This window comes from Poecile atricapillus, chromosome 11 (genome assembly GCF_030490865.1).
Source record: "Poecile atricapillus isolate bPoeAtr1 chromosome 11, bPoeAtr1.hap1, whole genome shotgun sequence".
Lineage (NCBI taxonomy): Eukaryota > Metazoa > Chordata > Aves > Passeriformes > Paridae > Poecile > Poecile atricapillus.
In genome coordinates this window covers 16,453,230-16,465,234 of record NC_081259.1, presented here as the reverse complement: position 1 = coordinate 16,465,234, position 12,005 = coordinate 16,453,230, and the positions used below count along the sequence as shown (strand labels likewise).

The window sequence follows — 12,005 nt, the reverse complement described above, 5'->3', positions numbered from 1 at the left end:
TACATTTCCTCTGCTCTGTAGGCCCAGTCTCTGTGACACTGATGCACAAACACGGCTGTTGTTTTGAAACCTTAATTTGCACGTGGAAGTCTTCCTGATTGGACTAAAATTGCAAAGTGCTGTGTTTGTTAGGTAATGAGTGTGCTGCAAAAGCACTTCAGAATGTTAGCCATGACTTTAAAATGGATGAAGTTAGGTGTCAGTGCAAAGCCTTTGTGTACAATTCCTGCTGTTTTCCTGCAGATGCCATCTGTATGTCCGACCAACAGGAATATTTGAGGGTCAGTTCAAGGAGTCTACAACTTACATTGCCTGGAGGGAAGAGCTACACAGGAGCAATGAAGTCAAGTGCTTGTTACAGTGCCCAGCCACTGAGGCCAGTTTCTTGCCTCTAATAATCAGCTCAACAGCTGTACCTGATGAACTAAATTTTATTTCAAGTTCTGTAGAGGAGTTGGATCCTGCCTACATTATCCACCTTTACCCTACACTGACTGTGAGGAATCTTCTACCATACTCCTTGAGATACTTACTTGAGGTAAGTTACTTTATGGTTTTAGTTGTAAATCCTTTACTTGGTTTTAAGTAAGAATATTAATATGTGCTCGTTGTCTTCACATCCCTGGGCTTATAAAGCCTGGCCACTATTCCATACAGTAAAATATAGGTTTATCAGTAAAAACATTTATTAGTAAAAATTAAAAAAGCTATTGTTGTTGGATGCTACTGCCCGAGCAAAGTTGTGCTACCAAAAAGTATGGCAGAACTGGCAGGTTTGTGTCTTTAGTGTGAAAAATCCTGGCTGTATATCTCAGCATAGTCCAGTACAGTATTACACCCAGTATTGTAAAAGTATGAATAAGAACTCATTGCCAAAATCCTTTGGAAACCATGGAGGAGAGAGGGAGGGAGTGGAAACAGGGGATATAGTTTGCCTTCCTGAAATCCAGAATTAAGCAGTCTTTACTGCTCTGCAAGTGCTGTTGATCTCAAATTATTCACAGGCTCAATCTCAAGTGAAAGTGATTGGAGATTAGGACATGGATTACTGAGGTGTCTGAAATGTATATCCTACAAGAGAATAAAATGCTGGTTCTTGAACACCTAAAAATTGTGTGTTGAGAACTTGATTTGCCTTTTTTGCTACAGGGAACCGCAGAAGCCCGTGAATTAACTGAAGGGAGTGCTGCAGATGTTTTTCATTCAAGAATCAGTGGAGAAATAATGGAGCTTGTGTTGTTAAAATATCAAGGCAAAGACTGGAACGGCCATCTTAAAATTTGTGATGGGATGCCTGAGTTTTTTCCTGTGCGTTTCACATCTCATTCAGTCTCAGAGATGTCTGTGGATGTTTACATCCATTCCAGGCGGATCGGGAGCCACATGGTCTTGTCCGTGTTCAGTCCCTACTGGATCATCAACAAGACTTCCCGTGTTCTCCAGTACAGAGCTGAAGACACTCACGTCAAGCATCCAGCAGACTACAGAGATATTGTTTTGTTTTCATTTAAAAAGAAAAATATCTTTAGTAAGAACAAGGTATGCTTACTTTAGATGGCAGTCTTTAGGCCATGCTCTGAGGGGGAAAACATACACACATTTTATATAAAGAATATTTTTATGTAGTTTTTAAGTCTAAAGACTAATTTGACTGCTGCTTTCTTTAGTACTTGGATATTTAAAATGCACACTATAAATATTCTGTTTTGTGTTAAACACATTCCTTTTGTTTTGATTTTGTTATGATGTTTACATGGTCAAGTGAAGAGTACTGCAGTAGAAGGTTTTTTATAAGTGGCCCTTCATTCCTTTTAAATAACTCTTTTTACCTAATGATAGTTGAAGAAATGGTTGAAAAACAGCACTAATTTGATTATTTCTTTCCATCTCTTCAAGTTTTTTTGAAGCATCACAAAGCTGTGGGCTTTTTTCCCACTATGTGTGCTGTCATGAGCATGAATCAATGAGGACTACTCTCCTTTGATACCTTTTACTGTAACATCTTTCCCAAAACTCGATCACAGATTAATAAATCAGAATGTGAATAGTGATACTACATTCCTAGATTGTTCTAATTTATGAAAGGTGTTAAAAGCACTGAAATGTTGGCTTTGCATTGCTATATGTGATATAAAATGGCATTCCATAATGCATTTACTACAGAATGAAAATGAATTTACTGAATTATTTTGCATGTTGTTTTTTGTGTGTAGATCCAGCTCTGTATTTCAACTAGCACTTGGTCCAACAGCTTTTCCCTCGATACTGTAGGAAGCTATGGATGTGTCAAGTGTTCAACTAATTACATGGACTATCTGGTAAGAGCTGTTTCAGTGATTAGTGAAGCTCTCTTTAGGTTCTTTTGGCTTGACTTCTTTTCTACAAACGTGTAGTGCTTGGCTGTTTGAAAACACAATGATGAGCATGCATAGTGGAGATAATTGTTCACAACTGGTTGCAAGTGTTCAGATCTGCACTCCTTGTTCAAGACTACATTTCCACAATTAAGCAGAGTAAAGAGATGTGGGGAGTTTGTTTTCATGTACTCTTTAACTGTTTTCTGGTGATAATGGTCATTTTAAGTTGTCATGCTTTACTCTAGAGGGATTTCTGGTGGATTTTCCCCACAAAAGCTACAGCTGCAAAATGCTAAGCCTGTCACTTTACTCTTGGGTTAGTTGTGTTGTGTAATCTGCTGATTTTACTGCATGTTGGGTATTTTGACTTCAGGTGGACAGAACATAATTACACTGATGTTTGCTTTCCTATTTTTTCCATCCTGACTTTTCTTCTTGGCTTGATGTTGATGATTTGTTTAAATTCTCCTTCTTCAACAGGTTGGAGTTAGCATCAGAATGAGCAGTTTCAACCTTACTAGGATAGTTACCTTCACACCATTCTACACAATAGCAAACAAATCTTCTCTGGAACTTGAAGTTGGAGAAATTGGTCCTAATGGTTCTCTTCCAACTAATAAATGGAATTATATCTCAGCTTCAGAGGTAATGTTTCATGTTTTTTCCTTTTGATGTCATTGTAGGCAAACAACTGGTGTTTAGGTGTCACTTCAGGGAAGAGCAGTTCTCTTATGGAAGCTGTCTTTTCTGATGGCATGACGTGGATATTTCACATCCCAACAGAACCTGAACAGTACAGGTTGCATATGCTGGTACATTAATCAGGTCCTTCAGTTTAGATAACTTAGTGTAGATGTAGATATGTTCATCAGGAGATACTTGAACATAAGAACTAAGGCATGTGAAATAGTCTTAGCCACACAAATCTGTTTGATTTACTGCTGGGTTACCATATTGGACATGTATGAAATGTTTAAGTCACGTGTATTTCTTGTCTTACAGTGCCTTCCATTTTGGCCTGAAAACTCATCTGGTGAACTTTGTGTAAGAGTAGTTGGCTTTGAAAGCTCATCCAAACCATTCCTGTTTAAAGCCCAGGATAATGGTACTCTGCTGAAACTGGAAGAATTGGTGAGACTTACTTTGTGTAGCCTGCTGTTAACTCTCCATTTTAGCCCTATGGTAGCTTGACTCAATGAAATCATCAATATCAAAACCTTGTGTCTTAAGTTATGCGTACACTGCACTTCATTCAGTTCCATTGCATTAAAAAAAGTTATGAATCAAGTTTGCTGTGTTGCTGATGTTTTCATAGCTGTTTAGTCGAGTTGATTTACTTGTGATAAGCTTACAGGAAACTGAACAGCTCTATTGCTATTAAGTTACAATGGTATACTGCACCTCTGACGTCTGGGCTTTTTGCAGAGGGTATGTCTTGGGTGCCTTCAGTTTGTTTAAATAGGTAACAAAAATACAGTCTATTTTAGGATTTCTTGATAAGCTATTGCATGTTGGAGACACACAGTTCATGGTTAAATTAATTTTACTCAAATGAAGAATGTTATCATTTCAGAGTTCACCCTAACCTAGCATTAAGGAGCATGTTTATAAAGGTAATGTGTTCAGTAAAGTCTTTGGGTATAAATCAAAATGTTATCATAGTTCTAACTTGAAGTAATGTATTACTTAATTACTAATGTTCTACTTGAATTAATGAACAAATACTGGGCTTTGTGTGACTTCCTCTTCAGAATGGGGGCTTGCTGGTAGATGTGAATGTCTCAGAGCATTCTACTGTGATAAGCTTCACGGATTACCACGAGGGAGCTGCCCCAGCTCTGATTGTTAACCACACCCCATGGGACTCTCTCAGATATAAACAGAGGTATGTGAAAGAAACAATTCACCATTGCTTGTTTAACCAGGGAATATCCTGGTTAAACATCACCAAAATATCACATGGGTATCACCAAGAGCTGATGAGCCTACAGCTGGATTTGTATGGGGTGAATAGCTTAGTCCCTTCATGCCTTGCTGCTGGAGGGGTGGAGTGTTTAGTACTGGGGTTTGCACCACTTCCATCAGTGCTTTGAACCAGTGAATGGTAGTATTTTCACCTTTTCTTTTAACCTGCAGTGGATTACAGGAGGAAATGGAGTTGAAACCAAGGCAAGTATGCCTCTTTGCCTGGACAGATCCAACCAAACCAAGAAAATTAACTTGGGGTTACTCTCAAAGTTTTGGTGAACATGACCTACTTAAGGTGAGTTTCATAAGGGGAGAAGTAGAAGCTGAACCAATTTAGGACTATTCCAATTGTCTGGTAATTGTGTGGTTTTACTGTTTCATGCTATATGATTTATAGCCTTCTTCTGCCATTACTAAGGTTCCAAGCATTTTGCTTTGCTTTGAAGGCCTTTGTTTCCTAATGATTTCCAATATTATTCTAAGCCACAAATATTGCTGGAATGTTTAGTTTACAAAAGGGGAAAAAAATATCCCAATCTCAAAACTTCTTTCCAGTGTTAGGGTACAAGGTGCAAACAAGTCAGGACAATGCAGTGAGCTGAACAAACAGGAAAAATACTGAGTTCTGTTTTGTGTTTGTCTGTAAACTTGTTTATAAACATAGAGCAACATCAGGGATTTACTCATGTAATATGCTTTTTTTTTCCCCTAATACAGGATGACTGTGGCCAGTTCCCTTACAATGCAAATACTCAAATTCACTGGGTGTCCTTCCTGGATGGACGCCAGCGAGTGCTGCTTTTCACAGATGATGTGGCATTGATTTCTAAAGCACGGCAGGCAGAGGAGCTGGAGCAACCTGATCAAGAAATAAACCTGTCAATCCATAGTCTTGGACTTTCTCTAGTTAACAATGAAAATAAAAAGGAAATATCTTACATAGGAATTACTAGGTACTGCACATGGAAGTGTAAATATTCCTTTGAATAGTCAAAATTTGCCAGCATATTATAATTTTAGCAATAGAGTTAAAGGGGATATGTTTCAAGTTAAATTAAGTGAAACATTTTTAATTAAAATTAAGTTTTGCATTTCCTCCTATTGTGGAAATAGAACCAATAGGATTTAACTGCCTCCTTTTTTTAGCTTATGTTAAAAAAAGATATAATAGGGTTTTTTGAGACTGAGAAATTAGAAAAATATACATTACAGGGTTTGCATGCATCAGAAAAGTAGAAGTACTCTGAAATTATTATATTGGTAATAACTTTGTTATTTGTTTTGCAGTTCTGATGTTGTTTGGGAACAGAAACCAAGGCAAAAGTGGAAACCGTTTAATCAAAAGCAAATAAACCTATTGGAACAAGCATATCAAAAATATCTCTCCAAGAGTGCTTTCCAAGGTCCTGGCTGGCATAAACTGGACAGCAATACTGAGGTATGTATTGAGTTTCAGTGTTTAAATGCTTGCAGAACAAGTGCAGCAGTTAAAGCAGATTTCTGGTTTGCTAAGTTGCGATAGATGCTGTGTGAAGAGAAACAGGAACAAGAGGCAACTATTTAAATAGTTGCACATTTTACACATTAGAATGTTTTTGTCTTGTGGTGATACTGAGGCAATACTGAGGTATTATCCAGGCTTGTATTATGAAGTAAGAATTTCAAACGATTTTTCTTTTGTGTGGTAGAAAAGATTGCTGGTGTATACATGTTAGTTGTGAACCTATATTTGTGGTATATACCCTGAATTCTTAGCAGAAATTTTGATTTTAGCTTCTTAATAAGGTGCAGTTTCCATTACTTGATATGGTGAAGGAGTCTGCAGTGTTCAAGGACTCGAAATTAATCCACTTACCTGAGCTTGTTCAGACATTAATTATACATACCTGTATTCCATGCATAACGAGTGTATTCAAATGGCTAAGTCCAATACAACCATTTTATAGTACCACAGTCAGGCTTGTTTTCTGTATCATCCTTTCATTTGAAAAACATGTCTGTAGCCTCAGCTCTTTGAATACTCAAGTTTTGACCATTGCACTTGTGCATTTATAGTACATCGTATCAAATCTTTTATCTGTAGCTGATTGCATTTCACTCTCAATAAAGGAGAGGTTTATGCTTCTGCTTCTCTTAACTTAAAAATTTCAGGAACAGGGGAAAAACGTCAGCTGGGAAAGTAGTCATGTGCATATAAATATCTTTAGTTATGTCAGTGTAATATATAACTCATGAAGAAATAGCTACTTAGATGACACAGAGCTTCCTGTGGGGACAGCTAAAGCTGCAATGTAATGTCCTTGTCAGACTGACTGGTGGTTTTCACTACTTTCCATGCAGTTAATTAGATGGAGAAATTCAGTAGCCTTGTGATCTGATAATAAAGAAAAACACAGGGTTTATTTGCCAGTCTGTTAACTAGTAATGTACCATTTTATAGTTTCCCAAATTAAACTGTATCTTAGCTCTGCTCTCTTACATTTGCAGGTGAATTTCAGTAAGTCTCCAATGGAAATGCGTCTCCCTGTCAGATGCAGCATCCGCCGTAACTTCCTGTCAGGAATTCAGGTTGAATTCAAACAGTCACCTCACCAAAGAAGTTTACGGGCTCAGTTGTATTGGCTGCAGGTACCAGTCCTTCCTCTGCTTTTGAAACTGAAGAGGCTTTGATTTTATTCTTTTATGTGAAGAAGTATCTCCAAATCTTATGCATGTGGTGCTTTGCTCACTGTGGTAGAGTAGCAGGGATGCTGGGATGGAAAAGTCTTGCTGAACTGTCATCCTAGGATTTTGCAGGTAGTATGGAAAAAATCCCACAAAACTGTGTGCTAATGTAAAGGAGGGTGCTATGATGGAGAGTTAATTTCTAAAGAGCTGTGTTTTGGTGTTTTAAAGCAGACCTCAACCTTTTTCAAAATTTGTTTACTGTAGTTTTTACACAGAAGTGTAACATTATTCTACAGAGCATATCTAGGGGTTTAGAGACCTTTAGTACAAAAGCTGTTTGTCTAATGGAAAGCAGAGAACAGACATTTAAATATGCTAAAATAGTATGCAATAATGTATCTACTTTAATATTAACACTGAATTAATGTACAACACTTGCAGCAGATCAGCATAGTCCAGTCAGTAATAATAGTGTTGCTAAATTTGCCAGTGGAGCACTTTAGCAGGTACTAGTGAGAAGTGTTCAGTGCTAGAGGGAAATAATGTTGAGTCATCATCATTGCCATCTTCATCTCCATTTGCTGCCCTTCACTGAGGACCCTGGTGCTTTTTCTGACCAGCTGGTGGCGAAGTTTGCCCTTTCCTTTTATCTTTCATTTTGTTTTTACTTGTGCCTGAAGGTGGTTTTCACTATGCAGTCAAAGTGTGCCATCAGCTGCAGACCTTGAGTGGGTGTGAACCTCTCTAAGCATCCCTTGTGCAGCACTTGCACCCATCTGACCTTCTCTAACTCTATGAGTAACATTCCACAATGATACCACAGTAATCCTTTTTCACTTGTAGAGCATCCCTCTTCAACACAATTTATAAAAAAGTTACTCAAGCCTTCTAAAATATGAACTGTGTTTGATTATCATGTCACTAAAATATTCCTGTAATTATGCAATGGTTTTTAGGTTGATAATCAATTACCAGGATCGACGTTTCCTGTTGTATTTCACCCTGTGGCCCCTCCCAAGTCGATTGCTTTGGATTCAGGTAAGAGAAAGCCTATAGTAATATCAGATTTATTCAGCCTTGAAAGTAGGGGCTTGGCAATTTATTTTTAAGTGTTTTTTTTCTCTTTAGAACCAAAACCCTTCATTGATATCAGCATCATCACTAGATTCAATGAATACAGCCAAGTCCTGCAGTTCAAGTGAGTGTAACAGTGTATTGTAATTTGATTTTAGAGATGTAATATATTTTAGAAGGGAACTTTGTTCTAAAGTTTATTCTCCTATCCAAACAACTCTTGACTTCAGATTTTTCAGAGTTTTAAAATGCCTCCAGGAAAAAAAAAACATCGTTTAAAAAGGAACTTACTTTTAGAAAATAAGGACTGACCACGTGAAGGGACTGTTATGCAAATTCTTTAGGAATCAGAATTATTTCTTTCTTGCACTACAGTGTTAGAGTTGTGTGTCTGTTTGCTGTGCAGTGCTGGCCAGTAACCACTTCTAACTATAAATTAACAGTTAATAAACTAAATTCTAATATGTAACATTGCATAGCAAGACTTCACTTGTGTAGGCTAAGCATGTAATATTTAAGTTAAATTTATAGAAGTATACACTCTTTTTTCCCATTTTAGGTACTTCATGGTTCTTATCCAGGAAATGGCACTGAAAATTGATCAAGGATTTTTAGGAGCACTTAGTGAACTTTTCACTCCATCTACAGACCCAGAAGCTGAAAGACAAAGGGTAATGTATGAGAGAAACTGACTTTTGCTGGAATGAGACAATAAGTGATTGAGCAATTTAAGTTAATATCAATATAATATAAAATGGAAAAATCACCCAGAAATTTTGTGTTTGTTATGGGTTATTTGGGTTTTTTTTTCCTATCCCTGGATTCATTAGTACACTCATATTTAACTAATTAATGAACTGTATTTAACTTTGATTATTTTTTCTACTGTTCATTTGTATATATAACTACCTTTAGATATAATATGATTAATTGTATTACATATATGGATGAGATTAACTTTGTTGTTTTTTTTTTAAATATTGAAACCAGTCTAAACTAATTCAGCAAGATGTGGATGCACTTAACACCGAGCTAATGGACTCTTCCCTAACAGACCTGTCAATGCTCAGCTTCTTTGAACATTTCCATATTTCTCCAATTAAGGTATGTGATAGAGAGATTATTGGTTAATAAAACATCCAATTAATTCATTACAGTAAATACATCTCTAGAGGGGATTTTACATTCTCTAGAATTTAATACTTTGCTGGAAAACTTCCTCTGTTGCCCATGAGTACAAACAGACTTTTAAGCATAACTAAGTGGGACAAATCAACGGGTATAATAATGCTGAAAGCCAGATAAAATATTGTATAAAGTAATGTATCATAAATTGTATTAAAATACACTTTCATGGGATTATCTTCTCTCTTGAAGCAGTTAGATTTTTTTGGAGAAGGGAAGAAAAATCATCAGTAGATGAAATGATAGCTTTCCTCCACTTTCATCACTGGTTTGTTTTCATGTGCACCACACAACCTGTCTGCTTTGGTTTGGCATTTCCTTGGTCTTGATTTGTCTTGTTTTACTAATTCTGCCTTGACAGTTGCATTTGAGTTTGTCCCTGGCTTCTGGTGGAGAAGCATCAGATAAGGGGGAAGAAATGATAGCCATCCATTCTCTGAATTTGCTGTTGAAAAGTATTGGAGCTACTCTAACAGATGTAGATGATCTTATTTTCAAGTAAGCAAGTAAAATTGGCTGGGGCTGTTTGTTTGGGTTTTTTGTTTAATACTTTGATTAAAGCTGCTATACACTTAATAATTGGATCCATGGTAAACCTTGCTGTCTGACTCTAGTGTAAGTTTATACAGCCTTAGGAGAAAGGAAGGAATGGAGGGAAGATGGGATTTGGAATCCTTTTTAAGGCAATAGTCTTCAGGATTCTCTGAAGGAAAGCAGAGATGTATTTGAATGAGGAAGGGTATCTTTAACTAATGTATGATCATTTGTCTTTCAGACTTGCTTTCTTTGAAATTAAATACCAGTTCTACAAGACAGATCAACTGAGGACGAGAGTTATTAGACATTACAGTGAACAAGTAAGTTTATTTAGTCAAGCCTTTGTGTTAAATTTTGAGAATGTGTTTTCAAGAAGATTTTAATTTTCTTCACCAAATACTTAGTTGGGCACTCTAACACCTTGCTTGGGCAGTAAATTAGAAAATGAACCAGGCTTAGGTTCTGACGTGTGTGACAACAGCTCATAACACTGCTATTGTTGTTTGCCTTTTTTCTTCCCTCATCATTTAGTTCCTGAAACAGATGTATGTTCTTGTGCTTGGATTAGATGTTCTTGGAAATCCATTTGGGTTGATCAGAGGTTTGTCTGAGGGAGTTGAAGCTTTCTTCTATGAGCCATTTCAGGTATGAGATCCTGATTCTTTAACCGTGTCTTTATAATTATAAAGTCTGAATGTACTGCTAGGGTTATAGTTTGTTGTCACTGTACTCCACTCCCTGCACAGGCAGGCAGCAGTATTTTTAAATGTGAATTTCAAAGAAATAGCCTATTCAGGTGGCCTTACTTTCATCAATGTAAAGGAATCGTTTTTCTTGAAACAGATACACCATTGTGCAGTTTTATGCTATTCCTAATAAATTTAATTTTTAGGGTGCTGTTCAAGGACCTGAAGAATTTGCTGAAGGCCTTGTAATTGGCGTTAGAAGTCTTCTTGGGCACACAGTGGGTAGGTGTCATAATGTTCTTTTTTGGTTAATTCCCACATTATTTTTCTAGTGAGCATTTAAGGTTGTCATACTGTTGCCAGTATTTGTGATATAGGTCATTCACACATAATTTACTGAGACCATCTAAATATCTGTGTGTAGACTGAGCAACCAATGTGAGAAACATTGCCTGTATAACTAAATTAGTAACATGCTCTGGATAAATCAGAAGCATAATTTTAATGGTCCTAAAATATCTGGTGAAGCCTGAGAAGTGTTCTGTTAAAATTACCTTAGATTTTTATTTAGCTGTGTCTTGATAGTAATTAGAGAAAACACTATTTCATCCATTATGCTATGTAAGATGTAGTGAAGTGCTGTAAGTATTCCCTGTTGCTGTATGTATGGATATCAGATCAGATTCTGGAGTCTTCTCATGGACTCTGGGTGGGGCTCTGTGTGAATTCATCATATCTAAACTGAATATGAAGGGAAATTGCTATGAACTTGTTGGCTCCCTGTGTGTTGTCTGCTCTTAAACTGTGAAAGCACAGTAACTTTGACTCTCTGCCCTGCTCCCTCAGGTGGTGCAGCAGGGATGGTGTCCAGGATCACTGGTACTGTTGGCAAAGGCTTGGCTGCCATTACTCTGGATGAAGAATTTCAGCAGAAAAGGAGAGAGGAAATGGGTCGGCAGCCAAAAGACTTTGGGGAGAGCCTGGCCAAAGGAGGAAAAGGCCTGTTACGGGTATGGATTTGGAGATGGGTGTTTGATGTACCAACTTGCTTAAAAATCACCTGCAAGAAAGTTTGATATCTTTTTTGTTGGTTAATTAACTAAGCAGAAGAGACAAACAGACAGTGGGTTTATAGGAGACTCAGTGTAGTTCATCTAGTTCATGTAGTACTGTTTGAGGTCATGTTTCTGGTCAACCTGAGGAATTGAAGTTAGGATCTCAAATGGGAAATAACAATATCTCCTGTGAATTGTACAAATAAATAAATACTTATTCATATTCAACAAATGTGTTAGGTAATTAAGGTAGCTGGGCCCTTACTTGACCTTGCAGTCAATGCTGTCATTCAAGTCTTTCCCTCAGTTATAGTTTTCTTAAAAATAAAAAGAGAATAAACAAAGCCAATCCCCCCAGCCAAACAGTGTTTCTAATACTGAACTTCACATTATTAAGTTTTAAAATCAGGATATGAGACAAGAGGTTGCCCAGTTGGACTGACAGTGTTCCAGTTTCTCATTGGGAACTTAATTAT

General features: G+C 37.1%; 1 protein-coding gene across 1 annotated transcript in view; it reads left to right on the top strand.

Moving 5' to 3' along the window:
- The window catches only part of VPS13C (vacuolar protein sorting 13 homolog C), a 73,402-nt gene that overhangs the window by 48,715 nt on the left and 12,682 nt on the right, over positions 1-12,005 (top strand). Inside the window, exons 58-76 of the mRNA XM_058846840.1 lie at positions 244-538; positions 1,150-1,539; positions 2,214-2,318; positions 2,838-3,002; positions 3,360-3,488; positions 4,109-4,242; positions 4,494-4,620; positions 5,043-5,278; positions 5,613-5,763; positions 6,813-6,953; positions 7,949-8,030; positions 8,121-8,190; positions 8,626-8,737; positions 9,057-9,170; positions 9,613-9,749; positions 10,027-10,108; positions 10,320-10,433; positions 10,681-10,756; positions 11,321-11,484. Of these exons, the coding sequence (XP_058702823.1) occupies positions 244-538; positions 1,150-1,539; positions 2,214-2,318; positions 2,838-3,002; positions 3,360-3,488; positions 4,109-4,242; positions 4,494-4,620; positions 5,043-5,278; positions 5,613-5,763; positions 6,813-6,953; positions 7,949-8,030; positions 8,121-8,190; positions 8,626-8,737; positions 9,057-9,170; positions 9,613-9,749; positions 10,027-10,108; positions 10,320-10,433; positions 10,681-10,756; positions 11,321-11,484 (2,824 nt within the window). The remainder of the gene's footprint in view (positions 1-243; positions 539-1,149; positions 1,540-2,213; positions 2,319-2,837; positions 3,003-3,359; positions 3,489-4,108; positions 4,243-4,493; positions 4,621-5,042; positions 5,279-5,612; positions 5,764-6,812; positions 6,954-7,948; positions 8,031-8,120; positions 8,191-8,625; positions 8,738-9,056; positions 9,171-9,612; positions 9,750-10,026; positions 10,109-10,319; positions 10,434-10,680; positions 10,757-11,320; positions 11,485-12,005) is intronic.